The sequence below is a fragment of the Lepidochelys kempii genome, chromosome 21, assembly GCF_965140285.1.
Source record: "Lepidochelys kempii isolate rLepKem1 chromosome 21, rLepKem1.hap1, whole genome shotgun sequence".
Taxonomy (NCBI): domain Eukaryota; kingdom Metazoa; phylum Chordata; order Testudines; family Cheloniidae; genus Lepidochelys; species Lepidochelys kempii.
In genome coordinates, this window is record NC_136400.1 from 16,305,717 (window position 1) to 16,320,260 (window position 14,544).

At 50.4% G+C, this 14,544-nt stretch overlaps 1 protein-coding gene across 3 annotated transcripts in view; it reads left to right on the top strand.

The window, feature by feature from the left end:
- LOC140901472 (glutathione S-transferase Mu 1) overlaps window positions 1-8,717 on the top strand; it is a 35,460-nt gene extending 26,743 nt beyond the window's left edge. For 2 of the 3 annotated variants that reach the window (XM_073320393.2, XM_078849804.1), the window contains exons 2-8: window positions 3,576-3,651; window positions 5,463-5,527; window positions 5,765-5,846; window positions 5,950-6,050; window positions 6,746-6,841; window positions 6,924-7,034; window positions 8,406-8,717. In XM_073320393.2, the coding sequence (XP_073176494.1) occupies window positions 3,576-3,651; window positions 5,463-5,527; window positions 5,765-5,846; window positions 5,950-6,050; window positions 6,746-6,841; window positions 6,924-7,034; window positions 8,406-8,501 (627 nt within the window). In that variant the 3' untranslated portion in view covers window positions 8,502-8,717. Of the gene's footprint in view, window positions 1-277; window positions 423-3,575; window positions 3,652-5,462; window positions 5,528-5,764; window positions 5,847-5,949; window positions 6,051-6,745; window positions 6,842-6,923; window positions 7,035-8,405 lie in introns of those variants that run through there. The other variant, XM_073320392.2, reaches the window with a different exon arrangement.
- The last annotated feature ends 5,827 nt before the right edge of the window (window positions 8,718-14,544 follow it).

Genomic DNA, 14,544 nt, shown 5'->3' on the forward strand with positions numbered 1-14,544 from the left:
GAGGCTGAGCGCGAGCTCGGCTTCGGATTAACTCTCCGTGCAGTCCCCTTGCTTCGAGCCCCATCTCCTCTGCCAGCGGCTCGAGCCGTTTTCCAGCCGCTCCCTCCTCCTCCCTTTCTGCCCAGGCTCCCCCCTGCCGGGGGTTGGTTCATTTAAAAAGGTACTGCCCCGTGTAAAACAAAAGCCGGGCGAGAACGATTCGGGCGGCGCGTCCCCTTTAAACCCCTCCCCCTCCTTCCGCCCAATTCGGTTTTGCTCCGCAGCCGCGCCCCTTGCTGGGCAGGCTCTAAACGTGCCGCGGCGCCCGTGTGAGCGGTTCTCTGCCAGGTGCAGCCGCCGGCGCAGCAGCGTGAAGCGCCAGGGAGGGCAGCGCAGCGCAGTGCAGGATGCCGGCGGTTCTCGGGTACTGGGACATCCGCGGGGTGAGTCAGTCCGTGCCGCAGCCCAGGCTCCGGCTCCGGGGGGGCTGTCTAGCAAAAGCTGCTGATTTCACTTCTCCCTCCCCTGGGCAACCATGGGCCCCCCGGGCCTGACTCTCCGGGTCCTGTCTCTGCGTGGGGCCCCGCCAAATTCACCGCCAGGAAAAGCGTGTCACTGTGTGCGCTTGCTGTTCCCCTGCACGCCACAGATCTCGCTGGGAGACCAGCGCGTCTCAACCTGGGGGCCCCGACCCAAAGGGGAGTTGCAGGGGGGGTCACAAGGGAACTTTAGGGGTTACGGTATGGCCACCCTTACTTCTGAGCCGCCTGCAGAGCTGGGTGGCCGGAGAGCAGGGGCTGTTTGCTGGGCACCCAGTTCTGAAGGCAGCCCCCTGCCAGCAGCAGTGCAGACCGAGGGGTGGCCATGCCCTACTGTGCCATGCTTGCTTCTGGGCTGCTGTCTAGCTCTGAAGAAGTAGTACCCCACCATAACCTTGTGACAGCCACTGCCCCCCCCCCTTGTTGGATCAGGACCCCTACAACATTGTGACATTTCAGATTTAAACAGCTGGAATCATGAAACTTGCAGTTTTTAAAAATCCTAGCACTGTGAAATTGACCAAAATGGGCTGTGAATTTGGCTGGGCCCTCTTGATGGAGCTGATGCTGCCCCTGCTTGTGAATTATGCCCTGAAGCCCACCTGCCCCTCCTTGCAGCGAACGCAGCCTGTGGGCCCCACTGCTTTCCTGCATGGCTTTCAACAGAGCCCTCTGCTTTTGCAAGAGTCTCTGTAGATGAGCACCCAGAAAAACCAAATAAGGTTGCCCCGCACTTTTGGCCCAGGGGTCTCTCGGGATCTATAGGCGGCTTCAGAGCAGTGAGACAGGTGTTGGGGAAGTGGCCTCTGTTCGCTCGCCACAGTGAAGAGTGAGGAAGGGGCAAGTAGAGGGCCAAAGCACCTGACTCAAGATTGGAGGTTGGGTAGATCTCGCGCCATTATCTATTTCCCTTCCCACCCCAAGGGGACAACTGGCTGCTCACAACAGGGATGGTCTCAAGCTGTTCCACGCCACTGGAAGGCAGAAACGGCCTTACCCCTGAGCATGCCATCTCCTGCTCCCATGCACGTGGCGCCGTGCGCTGTAGCCCTCGTGCCTTGCACGGTGTCCATGTGGGAAGGGCTGGATTGCAAAACTGTTACACGTACAAGCCCTGCGTGCAGCTGGGGGTGGTAGGTTTTGAGGCTTGGTTGGCACTGGGCACCAAACTGCTCTGCCTGGGCTTGTTTGAGCCTGCCTTGTGTTGTCAGACACCACCGGTGTGGTGTTCTGCTCTGTTCAGTGTTGATAACAGTTGGCTGCATGCGTGTGTTCCCTCTGTGTGCTGCCCTGGCTCTGCAGATAGCTGACCCAGCAGACCCCGAGAGAACCCCCAATGACCACAGACTCCAATAAGGTACGAAGGCACCTAGCCAGGTTTATTGTCAAACAAAGCACAGTAATAGTTCCCCGTAGACTCTACAGGACATACTATGAATATGTGCCCCCTGACAGTGGACCGGCTCAGTCAGTGGTGGGACTCTCCACTGCCCCCTAGGCCAGACAAAGACACTGCCCCAGGGATGCATCTTATACATAGGTACAAACAAGTTATACATAATTCCTGACGTATTGAGGTGCATCCCCTCTACGTAGCAAGGTGCCGCCTCTCACCTTGTACATGTTGGTTTGAACAAAATAACCCCATCCATCATAGTACCCTTTTGCCCCTGTCTGTAGGATGGGTCGGCCTGTTCCTTGTTATGTGTGTGGAACGTGCAAGTATCAGAGTGTTCTGGTATCTAGCCTCCAGGACGTTCTAGGTCTGTATCTTCTTGCAGCATCAGCCCTTTCCTTGCCAGCATCTGTGAGCAGGGCCTGCCTCTGGCTCCCAGCTTAACTTTGCTTTATGTCAGCAGAGTCTTGACCATTCCTTTAGCTCAGGCTTTAGGCCTCCCACTGGGCCTCTGATACCAAGGGTTTCTGTTTCAGGGCTTCATCTTACTACAGCTCCGCGAGTTATGCAGCCTCTTCAGTGTTGGTGGAACTGGTGTAATGTTTCTGGGCAGCTGACAGGAATGTGGAGCAGCCTGTCTCTGCGGGCAGGGTGCTGCTCAGGGTGCTGAGTTCTAATCTGGCTCCTCTCACTGACGACATGTCCTCAGGCAGGAATGTTGGCTTCATGCAGGGTTTTTCCCATTGTTTGAGTTCCCGATTTGTGACGGCTGGGGTCTGGTCTTCAGGTGATGCCCGTTGGGCACCCAAAATTAGAGACCATTCTTTAGACACTAGATCTTAATCTGTGCCTCAGTTTTCCTTTCTGTAAAGGGTGTGTGAGACTGACCTGCCTTTTGTATGGGCTAAGAGGTGTCTAAGGCACTTGAGGACAAGAGCTGTAGTGACTGTCACCAGGGAGGGTACTGACAGGTTAAAGAGGAGAAGTCACTGCTCCCCGTTCGTTGCTGCAACCACAGTGACCTGGCTCCTGAAAGACAAACCAAGGGGTGACATGAGTGCTGCCCTCTGTGATGGGTCCTCGCCTCCTGTACCCCACCCCCCAAAAAGCTTGGAAATTCAACCCCAAGAGATTCCTTTGATGAAAGTGGTGGGATGTTATAAGCTGCAGAGACCCTAGCTCAGGGAGCCAGATCTGAGCCTGTGGGGATGGTGGCCTAGATGACCTCTTCAGGCCTCTTCCAACCCTAATCTTCTATTAGTCTAATTACTTTAGACCAGTAAGACTCAGACTCAGGCTTGCAGGCTGCCAGTGACTCTTTGTCGTGTCTTCTGTGGCTCTTTGCAGCACATTATTAAAACACCGATTTAATTATTAACCAATCAGGGTGCTCCTGCTATGGTAGCCGATTGTAGTCGATAAATTAATACTTGCACCGTCATTTTGCTGTGAGACTAATATAGTCACGAGATGTTTCCTGTCACACTGTCTCAGTATGACTCTCTAGTACTGTAGTATATGAAATCATGCATTCACACCCCTGTGGCTCTTCTGGGTAAAGCTGATGGCTAACTTGACTCCTGGACCCCTGAGGTCAGAACCTCCCTGCTCTAACACGGATACATGCAGGCTCTCACGTTGCCATGGTCTTCTCCCTGCAGCTTGCTCACTCCATCCGACTGCTGCTGGAATACACGGGCACAGCATATGAGGACAAGATGTACAGCTGTGGGGAAGGTGAGTGCTGCAGGCAGGGAGCAAAGCTAGCCCTCCCCTGGCTCACTGAGTGGAAAGCAGGCGAAGGGGCCAGGAATTGCTGGTTTGTGTAGGAGTTCTGTTCCTGGCTCTACAGAGGCACCCCTTTCCCTTGCCTAGGCAAAAGGCTGTAGTGAGCCTGCTGGTAGCTTTGAGGGCTTTTTGCCAGGCTGACTTGGACTAGTCCCAGCTCTGTGCAGTCTGAGTTTCCAGAGAGTAAAGGGGCTTCCTGGTCCCACAAGAAATTCTTAGCATGAATCTCCTTCAGTGGCGTGCCATGCATTCCAGAGGGTCGTGTGCTGCAACATGCTGACCTGGTGTTTGATGGGGTAATGTTTACGCTAAGGAAGTAGGGAGTGGATCCCACAGTCCTTGGCTGTTGGATTGGTATCTGACAAACCATGTAGTCAGGGCTGGATTAACCAATGTACCAATGAGGCCTGAGCCAGCGTAGAGCTGCTAATCCTCTGATGTCTAGCCTGGTGTTTCCTAGTGGCTAGGTCATTAGAGATGACTCTTAATTCATTAATTTCAGGACTGCGTCCTGTTTTACCATTCTGCTCAAACACCTACTCCTAGCTCTCAGCAAATCCCAAGTGCTCCACTGAGTGCCAGTAGTGATTTGGGCATGTCACCCTGCAAAAAGTGTTTGTCTGGGTTGGCTAACTCTAGTTGCCTTCACTTCCTAGTTAAGGCAGTTGTCGTCCTAATGTAAAGTAACAAATAGACTTAAACACCAGACTCCCCTCTAGTCTTTACCATTGGTCGACAGGTTGAGTTAAAACTACAACTGCCATGTCTGTCGTCACTAGGATTTTAACTTGTGGTAAGAACACTTTCTCTTGGTGTGAAAACACCTTTCGTGTTCTCCTCTTGCCCTGGCCAAATTCTAACTCGTCTCCACATTCTACCAAGCTGAAACCGCAGAGGACAACCAACTAGATGGAGAATGCCCTGCATTGTGCTCTAACATGTTGCATAGGGTTGTGGAGAGCTCATGGGGCTGCCCCATCTCACGCTAGGGGCAGTAAGTGTGCATGGATGAGTGCTCTTATCTGCCAAATAAAGCCCCAATTGGCTGTGAGGTTTTGTACTCAACATTGCCCTCTAGAAACCGAGAAGGCTTATTTCCTCTTATCTGGTGTAGGCTCTTTTAACCTGTATTCCCAGCAGGTGTAGTTCCACGCTTGTTATCCAGGCCAGAGTTTTTGGATGCACTGCAAGTTGAGTTTGGCTGACAGTGGACTTTGAGTTAAGTTATTGACAGAGTTGTAAATAATAAACAGGGTGGACTCAAGTTAATTGGCAGCCGGTTCAAATTACAACAGGTCCTGAAACTGTGCACCTGTTCTAAAGAAAACTGTATCTGTCTTAGGGTGCAATTTTTTTAAACTGGCTTAGCTAAACTGGTGCAAAGGGCTATGTAGACCTTCTGACTTCAGTTCAGACCAGGCTTATAGTTATGCTAAAATGAAATATACCTGACTTAAACCAAAGTAAAGGGGAGCCACGCAGCTTTTTGCACCAGTTTAACCTACACCAGGTTAAACCGCAAGTGGCTAGAAGAGAGCTGGCCTGGAAGGATTCAGGCTCAGGCCATCTTTGACTTAGGACCTGACTTTCAGGAGTGCTGAGCCCCTGGTATGTTCTCCACCTTCAGTGAGCTGATGTTGCTCAGCACCACAAAGAATCTGCACCACAAGTGTGTGGCATGCTGCCCTAAGATGCCAGGGGAAGGAATTAGGTGGATATTTTGGCAGTGGCCTGTGATCGACCTTCTGTTCTCCTTCCAGCTCCAGACTATGACAAAAGCCAGTGGATTAATGAGAAGGAGAAGCTGGGACTGGATTTCCCAAATGTATGTAGAATTGCTCTGGGTGGGTGGGCAGGCACCCTGGGGGTGTGGTGGGTTTGGGGATTTCACTGATCAAGATGGATTCTGGGTGGGGACCAATGCCGGGGTATCAGTGGGGTTCTTGTGCAGCTGTAGCAGGGAGGCAATGAAGAGTCAGGGAGTGTGTCCAGATGGGGAGTGTGGAAGCCGGAGAAGTGGGAAGAGGTTGCTTACTAACCCTGCCTCTGACTGCCCTTCCAGCTGCCCTACCTCATTGATGGCAAGAACAAGCTTACGCAGAGCAATGCCATCCTCCGGTACATTGCCCGCAAGCACAAGTTGTGTGAGTATCAGTGGGGGAGGTCTGGACCTCACTAATGATCAAGGGGCTGGGATTTGGCTGGGTAGCTGCCAGTGAGCGCACTGACATTTGTTTCGTCTCACAGGTGGCGAGACAGAGGAGGAGATGCTGCGAGTGGACATGCTGGAGAACCAGGCTATGGATTTCCGTATGAGCCTCGTAATGATCTGCTACAATCCCGACTTTGTGAGTTCATCCATGGTGTCCTGGGGGGCTGCAACAAGACCCTGTTGATGCCACGCAAATCCCACTCCAGCACAATGCTATTGGCACCACAGGGTTTTCCTTACTAGATCGGGTCCCTTTAGCTGGTATTCTTTTTCTGGTCCAATACTTAATCCTTCAGGGAAAGTGAATAATGGTCTCTGTCACTTGCATAATGCTGTACCTGGGGGATTCCTTCCTGGCCCTCCCAGGTGACCTGCCCTGAAGCTTGATGCTGCTCACCCTTAGGGTACGTCTACACTAGCCGTCGGATCGGCAGGTAGTGATCGATCTATCGGGGATCTATTTATCGCGTCTAGTGTAGACACGATAAATCAATCCCTGATTGCTCTGCCGTGGACTCCTGTACTCCACCGCAGCGAGAGGCGGAAGCAGAGTCGACGGGGGAGAGGCGGCCGTCGACCCTGCGCTGGGAGGACACGAGGGAAGTCGACCTAAGATGCGTCGACTTCAGCTACGCTATTCTCGTAGCTGAAGTTGCGTATCTTAGGTCGATCCCCCCCCAGTGTAGACCGGGCCTTAGATTCCTATTATGACAATGGCAAACTCTAGGTGCCCTTCCCACCAGAAGAATTTACTGTAGCTTGGGTGGGCACAGGGTTGCCTTGGTCTAATCCACAGCTGTCTCTGAAATCTTTCCCTCTTCCTCTCTGCAGGAGAAACTGAAGCCTGGCTACTTGGAGCAGCTGCCTGGGAAGCTGAAGCTGTTCTCCCAGTTCCTGGGGAAGAGGAAGTGGTTTGCTGGGGAGAAGGTACATGGTGGGGGTGTGATTGGGGGAGGGGCATGGGAACAAACTCTACTGCCCTGTATCACCTCTGTCTCTCTGTCTCCAGATCACTTTTGTTGACTTTCTCATGTACGACGTCCTGGACCAGAACCGCATGCTTGAGCCCAAGTGCCTGGATCAGTTCCAAAACCTGAAGGATTTTCTAGACCGCTTTGAGGTGAGGTTTGCCCTGACTCCTGTAACGCACGACTCTGGTTACCCAGGGAACGCCCAGCTTGCCGCGGGGGCATGGGGCTGTGACCCATTCCGCTTGGTGTGACCAGTTTCTCCATTCCAGCTGCAAACATTAACTCCTTTGCAGAGAACTTGGCCTCCCAAGCTTCTAGCAACAGGCAAAGAGTTCATTCTCTAACAGATACAGCAGCTGCCGGAGTTATTGCTATCAAGTACTTGTTAGTGCTTCTGGTGGTAATGGAGATGTCTGCTCTATTGGTGCCAGAGAGGGGCAGTCTGACAACTCTGGAGAGAGTGAAGTCCCCTCTGCTCTGTAGCCACACAGGTTTCTCCCCCTCCCCAGTGCTCTATAGATGTGCTTCAGCCCTGACTCTGAGGCCTTCCTCTGAGAGAAAGGGAGTCTCTCTCCTTGGCCATGTATCTGCTGGCCTCTGAGGACTGGCTACCTCCTTCTCTAATGGAGAGGTAGCCACTTCTTGGTGCCCTGCTTGCTTGGTGATCTTGGCAGACACTCTTCAGGTGGCACTGGCAAGCTGGGACAGGACACTCCTACCCTGTGAGCTCTCCTAAGCAATGTCTCGTGGGATTCCCAAAGCGCACTTGCTCCTGTTCTGCTTAGCCCTTGCTCCATAGGTTGTTGGTCATGAGCTGCTCTAGAAATGGCTGAAGTGGCAGGCACTGGCTCCAGGGGGAAATAGGCGCTGGGACAGAAAGTCCATACCTGCCATTAGTAGTTTGCTGTATTATTCCTGCCTGACTTCAGCCATAGCTTTGGTGAAGCAAGAGAGTCCTCGTATGTGGATCAGGAGCAATGGGCCAGCCTCCAGCCTGCCAAGGTACAAGGCAGTATCCAGGAGCTGGTTATGGATTCCTACCTTTGGCCTGGCCAGAGCAGAGAGCAGCACTGGGGCTTCTCTAACCTGTGGCAGGAGGCAATAGTCCCTAAAAGGTTATCTTAAAACAGAGGACGTGCTCTGGCCACTCCTGCCCTGGGGACTGTAGGGGGGAAGTACAGGAGCCAACTTTGCACTCAGAGGTTCACCACTCTTCAGTGCTGGAGGAAACCCTATCTAGTTAGGCGTGTGGTCACTCCTTGAGCAGCACAAAGGGAGTACGGCAGAAAATGTCCAACCATGCCATCAGGTATAACTGGTTCCTCAGGGGCTTGCTAGACATAACACTGATCAGACTCCTGACCCGGGGGCAAAGGGAACCTCCTTTGGTGTGGCCCAGAAGAGGCTTAGGCTTCATGTTCATGTTTCAGGGGGTTGAGGCTGTGTTGTGAGGTGGTCTGGGAAGCAGACTGTGTCTTCCCTCTGCTCAGGGCTCTTCCTCTGCTCTCTCCTCCCCCCAGGCCCTGGAGAAGATTGCAGTCTATATGAGCTCTAGCCGCTTCATGAAGACTCCCATCAACAACAGGATGGCCAAATGGAGCAACCAGAAGAAGTAGATTTGTGTGGAGGGGAGGGGCTGGAGAGGAATAATCCAGAGCCCCCACTTGCTGTTTGTGTATGGACTCCCTCAGATCGGATGTTGTGAGGGGGTGAACGGTTGACTCTGTTAAGTGGCAGCTTTAGTGAATTGCTCTCAGTAGAACCATCTCTAAACGTGTGTAGTAACCCTACTCTGAAACGCCCAGCCAATAAAATGTTTAGTAATTGCACAATGGCTCCCTCTTGCTGAACTGCTGTAGCCTCCCTGGGAGGAAACCAGCCTCTTCCCCGTGTCTGTTCAGTTAACACAGCTGGGAATAGCCACGTACCCAGCACCCCATCACGTCTCCTACAGGGCATTAAGACCAAATTCTGCCTTGGCTTTTATGCTTCTGCAGTTGTCAGTGGAGTGGCAGAGGTGGAACACGACCCCATTTCCTCCAACCCCTGCTCATGGGAGAATTGTGTTGGTGATACACCTGCCTGGGTGGCAAGGGTGAACTTTAGGCCGAGAGGTGTCTGAACCAAGCTAACCGCCTGAGACTCATTTGGTGCCGATCCGTGTTGCTTAGTGGATTTAGGGGGCTGCTGTTACTGTAGATCCTCTCCAAGGGAAGAGGCTCTGGCCTGTTTCCCATTCCATCCTTGTTGGTGCTTAAAAGCCTTGTCTCCTGGCAACCAACCACTTTCCTGCGGTACTCTGCCCTGATGTCCCTGGCCTTAGAGGTTATGTGGGGGAGTGATGCCGCAGGCTGGGTTGCCATGGCTCTGGCAACTCAAGGACCAGCATCATCTGAACTTGCAGGGGAGGTTTCCTGTGCCCCATCAATTCCTCTGCAGATACTTAGTTTAAATAGCATTAGGTAGCTTTAGTAAACTGGGGGTTTGGGAAAGTCCAGCTGTTGGTGAAAGACTTAATACTACATAGTAAACAGGTTGTCAAGGCCCCAGTGATCTAGATCTGCTTTAATGTTCTGGAAGAAGGGAAGCTATGTCTAGCCTGGGTGTAGATGAACTGGTCTAGGAACAGGGTGGATTTGATTTAAACCACTAGTCAGGAAGGCTTGATTTAATCATGGTTTTCTACATAAGTGCATTCTTGTTGGTGGTTATAACCTTCACACATATTCTTCTACAATCTGACTTGTGGTTTCATTTTTAGAAGGTAAAAATGTTTACATTTTTAAACAGTAATTTATTTTGAAAACTTTTCAGGTTAGTTTTTTACAGCTATACTGGGTCAGAAGACGAACGATTGTTTGGTTATTTCCTTTACCAAAAGTAATTGAAGCAGATAGTTCACCTCCCAATGACTTCATAAATATCTCCAATTCAACAGGTTAATTATTAATATTTGGAGGATTTTCTTGCCATGCTGTATTAGGAGGAGAACATCACCAGACATTTAAATTGTTTTATTTAACTAAAACAACATTAAGTATTCTGGATTTTTTCTTCAACAGCAGATATATAATTTAACAAAACAAGCATAAGTCCCTCGCTTCTCACATTTATATCCAGACTTCTTCTCCTTGTCCAGATCTATTCTGCCCCCAACAATCTTCTATTCATTGAACTTTTTGAAACTTTGCACCTTTTAGAGATAGGTAAAGGACTGACTCTTTGTACACAAATTTGCAGAGGGACAAATAGAGTTGAGGTCTGTTATTTCTCACCTCTCTATTTAAAAACATTTTTGCTGTTAAAAAGCATGTTACCTCTGGAGACACAAATCCAGTTTGAGAACTGCAAAACTAAGCATCTCTGATGGTATCTTCTAGACTGAGCACTGAGTCCCATTGGGTTGATAAATGATTTAGGTTAATCTTTCTATACAGAAGCTCCTGGAACCCCATAAAATTGGGTCTCTAATCCATGATCTATTGGAACTCATTTACAAAACTCTTCTTAAACATGACATGAATATATTGTCTCATACTCTAGAATTAGAATTTATAATCCCTCTTCCATGATGAGATATGAGCTCTAATGTATCTTAGTTAATACTATCTTGAGATAGTTTCCGCCCCCTCCCCCTCAAAAAAAAGCATTTTATCAAAAAAAAGCTGATTTAAATCAAAAGGTTTTTTTAATCATTGATTTTTATCCACCCTGTCTAGGAAACATCAAGTGGCCTGATTACATAGCTTCACCCTAATTCTCTAGAATCATGCAGCTGGCTTAACAAGCAGCCAGAGATAAGGCATTGGGCATGGCCTTGTTTTGCATCAAGGCTCTAAGCCCTGGTCTACACTAGGAGTTGAGGTTGAATTTAGCAGCATTAGATCGATTTAACCCTGCACCCGTCCACATGACACAGCCATTTTTTTCAACTTAAAGGGCTCTTAAAATCGATTTCTTTACTCCACCCCCGACAAGGGGATTAGCACTGAAATTGGCCTTGCTGGGTCGACTTTTGGGTAATGTGGATGCAATTCGATGGTATTGGCCTCCGGGAGCTAACCCAGAGTGCTCCATTGTGACCACTCTGGACAGCACTCTCAACTCAGATGTGCTGTCCAGGTAGACAGGAAAAGGCCCGTGAACTTTTGAATCTCATTTCCTGTTTGGCCAGCATGGCAAGCTGCAGGTGAGTGCAGAGTTCATCAGCAGAGGTGACCATGATGGAGTCCCAGAATTGCAAAAGAGGTCCAGCATGGACCCAATGGGAGGTACAGGATCTGATCGCTGTATGGGGAGAGGAATCCATGCTATCAGAACTATGTTCCAGTTTTTGAAATGCCAAAACATTTGTCAAAATCTCCCAGGGCATGAAGGACAGAGGCCATAACAGGGACCCAAAGCAGTGCTGCATGAAACTTAAGGAGCTGAGGGAAGCCTACCAGAGAGGCAAACGGCCACTCCAGGTCAAAGCCCCAAACATGCCGCTTCTATGATGAACTGCATGCCATTTTAGGGGGTTCAGCCACCACTACCCCAGCCATGTGCTTTTACTCTGTCAATGGAGGGGGAGGCAACACGGAAGCAGGTTTTGGGGACGAGGAAGATGATAGCTCACAGCAAGCAAGCAGAGAAACCAGTTTTCCAGACAGCCAGGAACTGTTTCTCATCCTGGACCTGGAGCCAGTACCCCTCGAACCCACCCAAGACTGCCTCCCAGACCTGCCAGGCAGAAAAGGGACCTCTGGTGAGTGTACCTTTTTAAATAGTATACATGGTTTAAAAGCAAGCATGTTTAATGATTAATTTGCCCTGGCATTCACGGCCAGTACAGCTACTGGAAAAGTCTGTTAACATGTCTGGGGATGGAGCGGACATCATCCAGGAGAGCTTCATGGAGTACTCCCAAAGCCTTTGCAAAAGGTTTCTGGGGAGGGCAGCCTTATTCCGTCCACGATGGTAGGACACTTTTTACCATGCCAGGCCAGTTCCACGTAGTCAGGAATCATTGCAGAACAAAGCATTGCAGTGTATGTTTGCTGGCGTTCAAACAACATCCATTCTTTATCTCTCTATCCTCAGGAGAGTGATATCATTCATGGTCACCTGGTTGAAATAGGGTGCTTTGCTTAAGGGGACATTCAGAGGTGCCTGTTCCTTCTGGGCTGTTTGCCTGTGGCTGAACAGAAATGTTCACCGCTGTTAGCCACGCAGTGGTGGGAGGGGTTAGCCATGTGGTGTGGGGAGGCAAAATGTGACCTTGGAACGAAAGCACATGTGCTATGTATGTAATGTTAACAGCCAGGTTTACTGTGAAAGTGTACCCATTGTTCTATAAAATGTCTTTTTAAATACCACTGTCCCTTTTTTTTCTCCACCAGCTGCATGTGTTTCAAGGATCACAGGATCTTCTCCTTCCCAGAGGCTAGCAAAGATTAGAAGGCAAAAAAAACCGCACTCGTGATGAAATATTCTCTGACCTCATGCTGTCCTCCCATACTGAGCACAGAGGAATGCATGGAGGCAGACGTCAGAGTGCAGGAAAGCACAAAATGAACGAGAGGAGAGGTGGTGGGCTGAAGATGATAGGCAGCTGCAGTGTGATGAGAGGAGGCAGGATTCAATGCTGAGGCTGCTGGAGGATCAAACTAATATGCTCCAGTGTATGGTTGAGCTGCAGGAAAGGCAGCTAGAGCACAGACCGCTTGTACAGCCCCTGTGTAACCAACCACCCTCCTCCCCAAGTTCCATAGCCTCCTCACCCAGATGCCCAAGAATGCAGTGGGGGGGGGCCGCCGACCACCCAGCCACTCCACCCCAGAGGATTGCCTAAGCAAGAGAAGGCTGGCATTCAATAAGTTTTTAAAGTGCTGTGTGGCCTTGTCCTTCTCTCCTCCACCACCCCACCCGGTGCTTCCCTCCTTCACCACCCCTCCCTGGCTACCTTGGCAGTTATCCCCCTATTTGTGTGATGAATTAATAAAGGATGCATGAATGTGACGCAACAATGACTTTATTGCCTCTGCAAGCGGTGATCGAAGGGGGGAGGGGAGGGTGGCTAGCTTACAGGGAAGTAGAGTGAACCAAGGGGCGGGGGGGTTAATCAAGGAGAAACAAACTGAACTTTCACACCGTAGCCTGGCCAGTCATGAAACTGGTTTTCAAAGCTTCTCTGATGTGCACTGTGCCCTCTAACCACCCTCGTGTCTGGCTGCACGTAACTAGTGGCCAGGCGATTTGCCTCAACCTCCCACCCTGCCATAAACATCTCCCCCTTACTCTCACAGATCATAGAATATCAGAGTTGGAAGAAACCTCAGGAGGTCATCTAGTCCAACCCCCTGCTCAAAAGCAGGACCCACCCCCAATTAAATCTTCCCAGCCAGGGCTTTGTCAAGCCTGACCTTAAAAACTTCTAAGGAAGGAGATTCCACCACCTCCCTAGGTGTGGATATTGTGGAGAGCACAGCAAGCAGTAATAACAATGGAAATATTGGTTTTGCTGAGGTCTAACTGAGTCAGGAAACTGCACCAGCGCGCTTTTAAACATCCAAATGCACATTCTACCACCATTCTGCACTTGCTAGGCCTGTAGTTGAACAGCTCCTGACTACTGTCCAGGCTGCCTGTGTACGGCTTCATGAGCCATGGCATTAAGGGGTAGGCTGGGTCCCTAAGTGGAACTATAGGCATTTCAACATCCCCAATGGTTATTTTCTGGTCTGGGAAGAAAGTCCCTTGCTGCAGCTTTTGAAACAGACCAGAGTTCCTCAAGCCCTGAGCGTCATGCACCTTTCCCGGCCATCCCACGTTGATGTTGGTGAAACGTCCCTGGTGCTCCACCAGTGCCTGCAGCACTACGGGAAAGTACCCCTTGCGGTTTATGTACTCGCCAGCTTGGTGCTCTGGTGCCAAGACAGGGATATGGGTTCTATCTATGGCCCCACCACGGTTAGGGAATCCCATTGCAGCAAAGCCATCCACTGTGACCTGCACATTTCCCAGGGTCACTACCCTTGATAGCAGCAGATCTTTGATTGCATGGGCTACTTGCATCACAGCAGCCCCACAGTTGATTTGCCCACTCCAAACTGATTCCTGACTGACCGGGTAGCTGTTTGGCATTGCAAGCTTCCAGAGGGCTTTGCCACTCACTTCTCAACTGTGAGGGCTGCTCTCATCTTGGTATTCTGGTGCTTCAGGGCAGGGGAAAGCAAGTCACAAAGTTCCATGAAAGTGCCCTTACACATGTGAAAGTTTTGCAGCCACTGGGAATCGTCCCAGACCTACAACATTATGCGGTCCCACCAGTCTGTGCTTGTTTCCCAGGCACAGAATCAGCGTTCCACCACATGAACCTGCCCCATTAGCACCAATGGGCAGCGGAGACTGCGGGAACTGTGGGATAGCTACCCACAATGCAATGCTCCAGAAGTCAACGCTAACCTTGGTCCTGTGGAAGCACTCAACCAAGTTAATGCACTTAGAGCATTTTGTGTGGGGACACACAATTGACTATATAAAAACGATTTCTAAAAAAACGACTTCTATAAATTCAACCTAATTTCATAGTGTAGACATACCCTAAGTAGCTGCATGGATTAAGGTTGCACAGACAAATGCCCTCTTTAAAGAGGCTGCTGTCCACCAGCCACCATA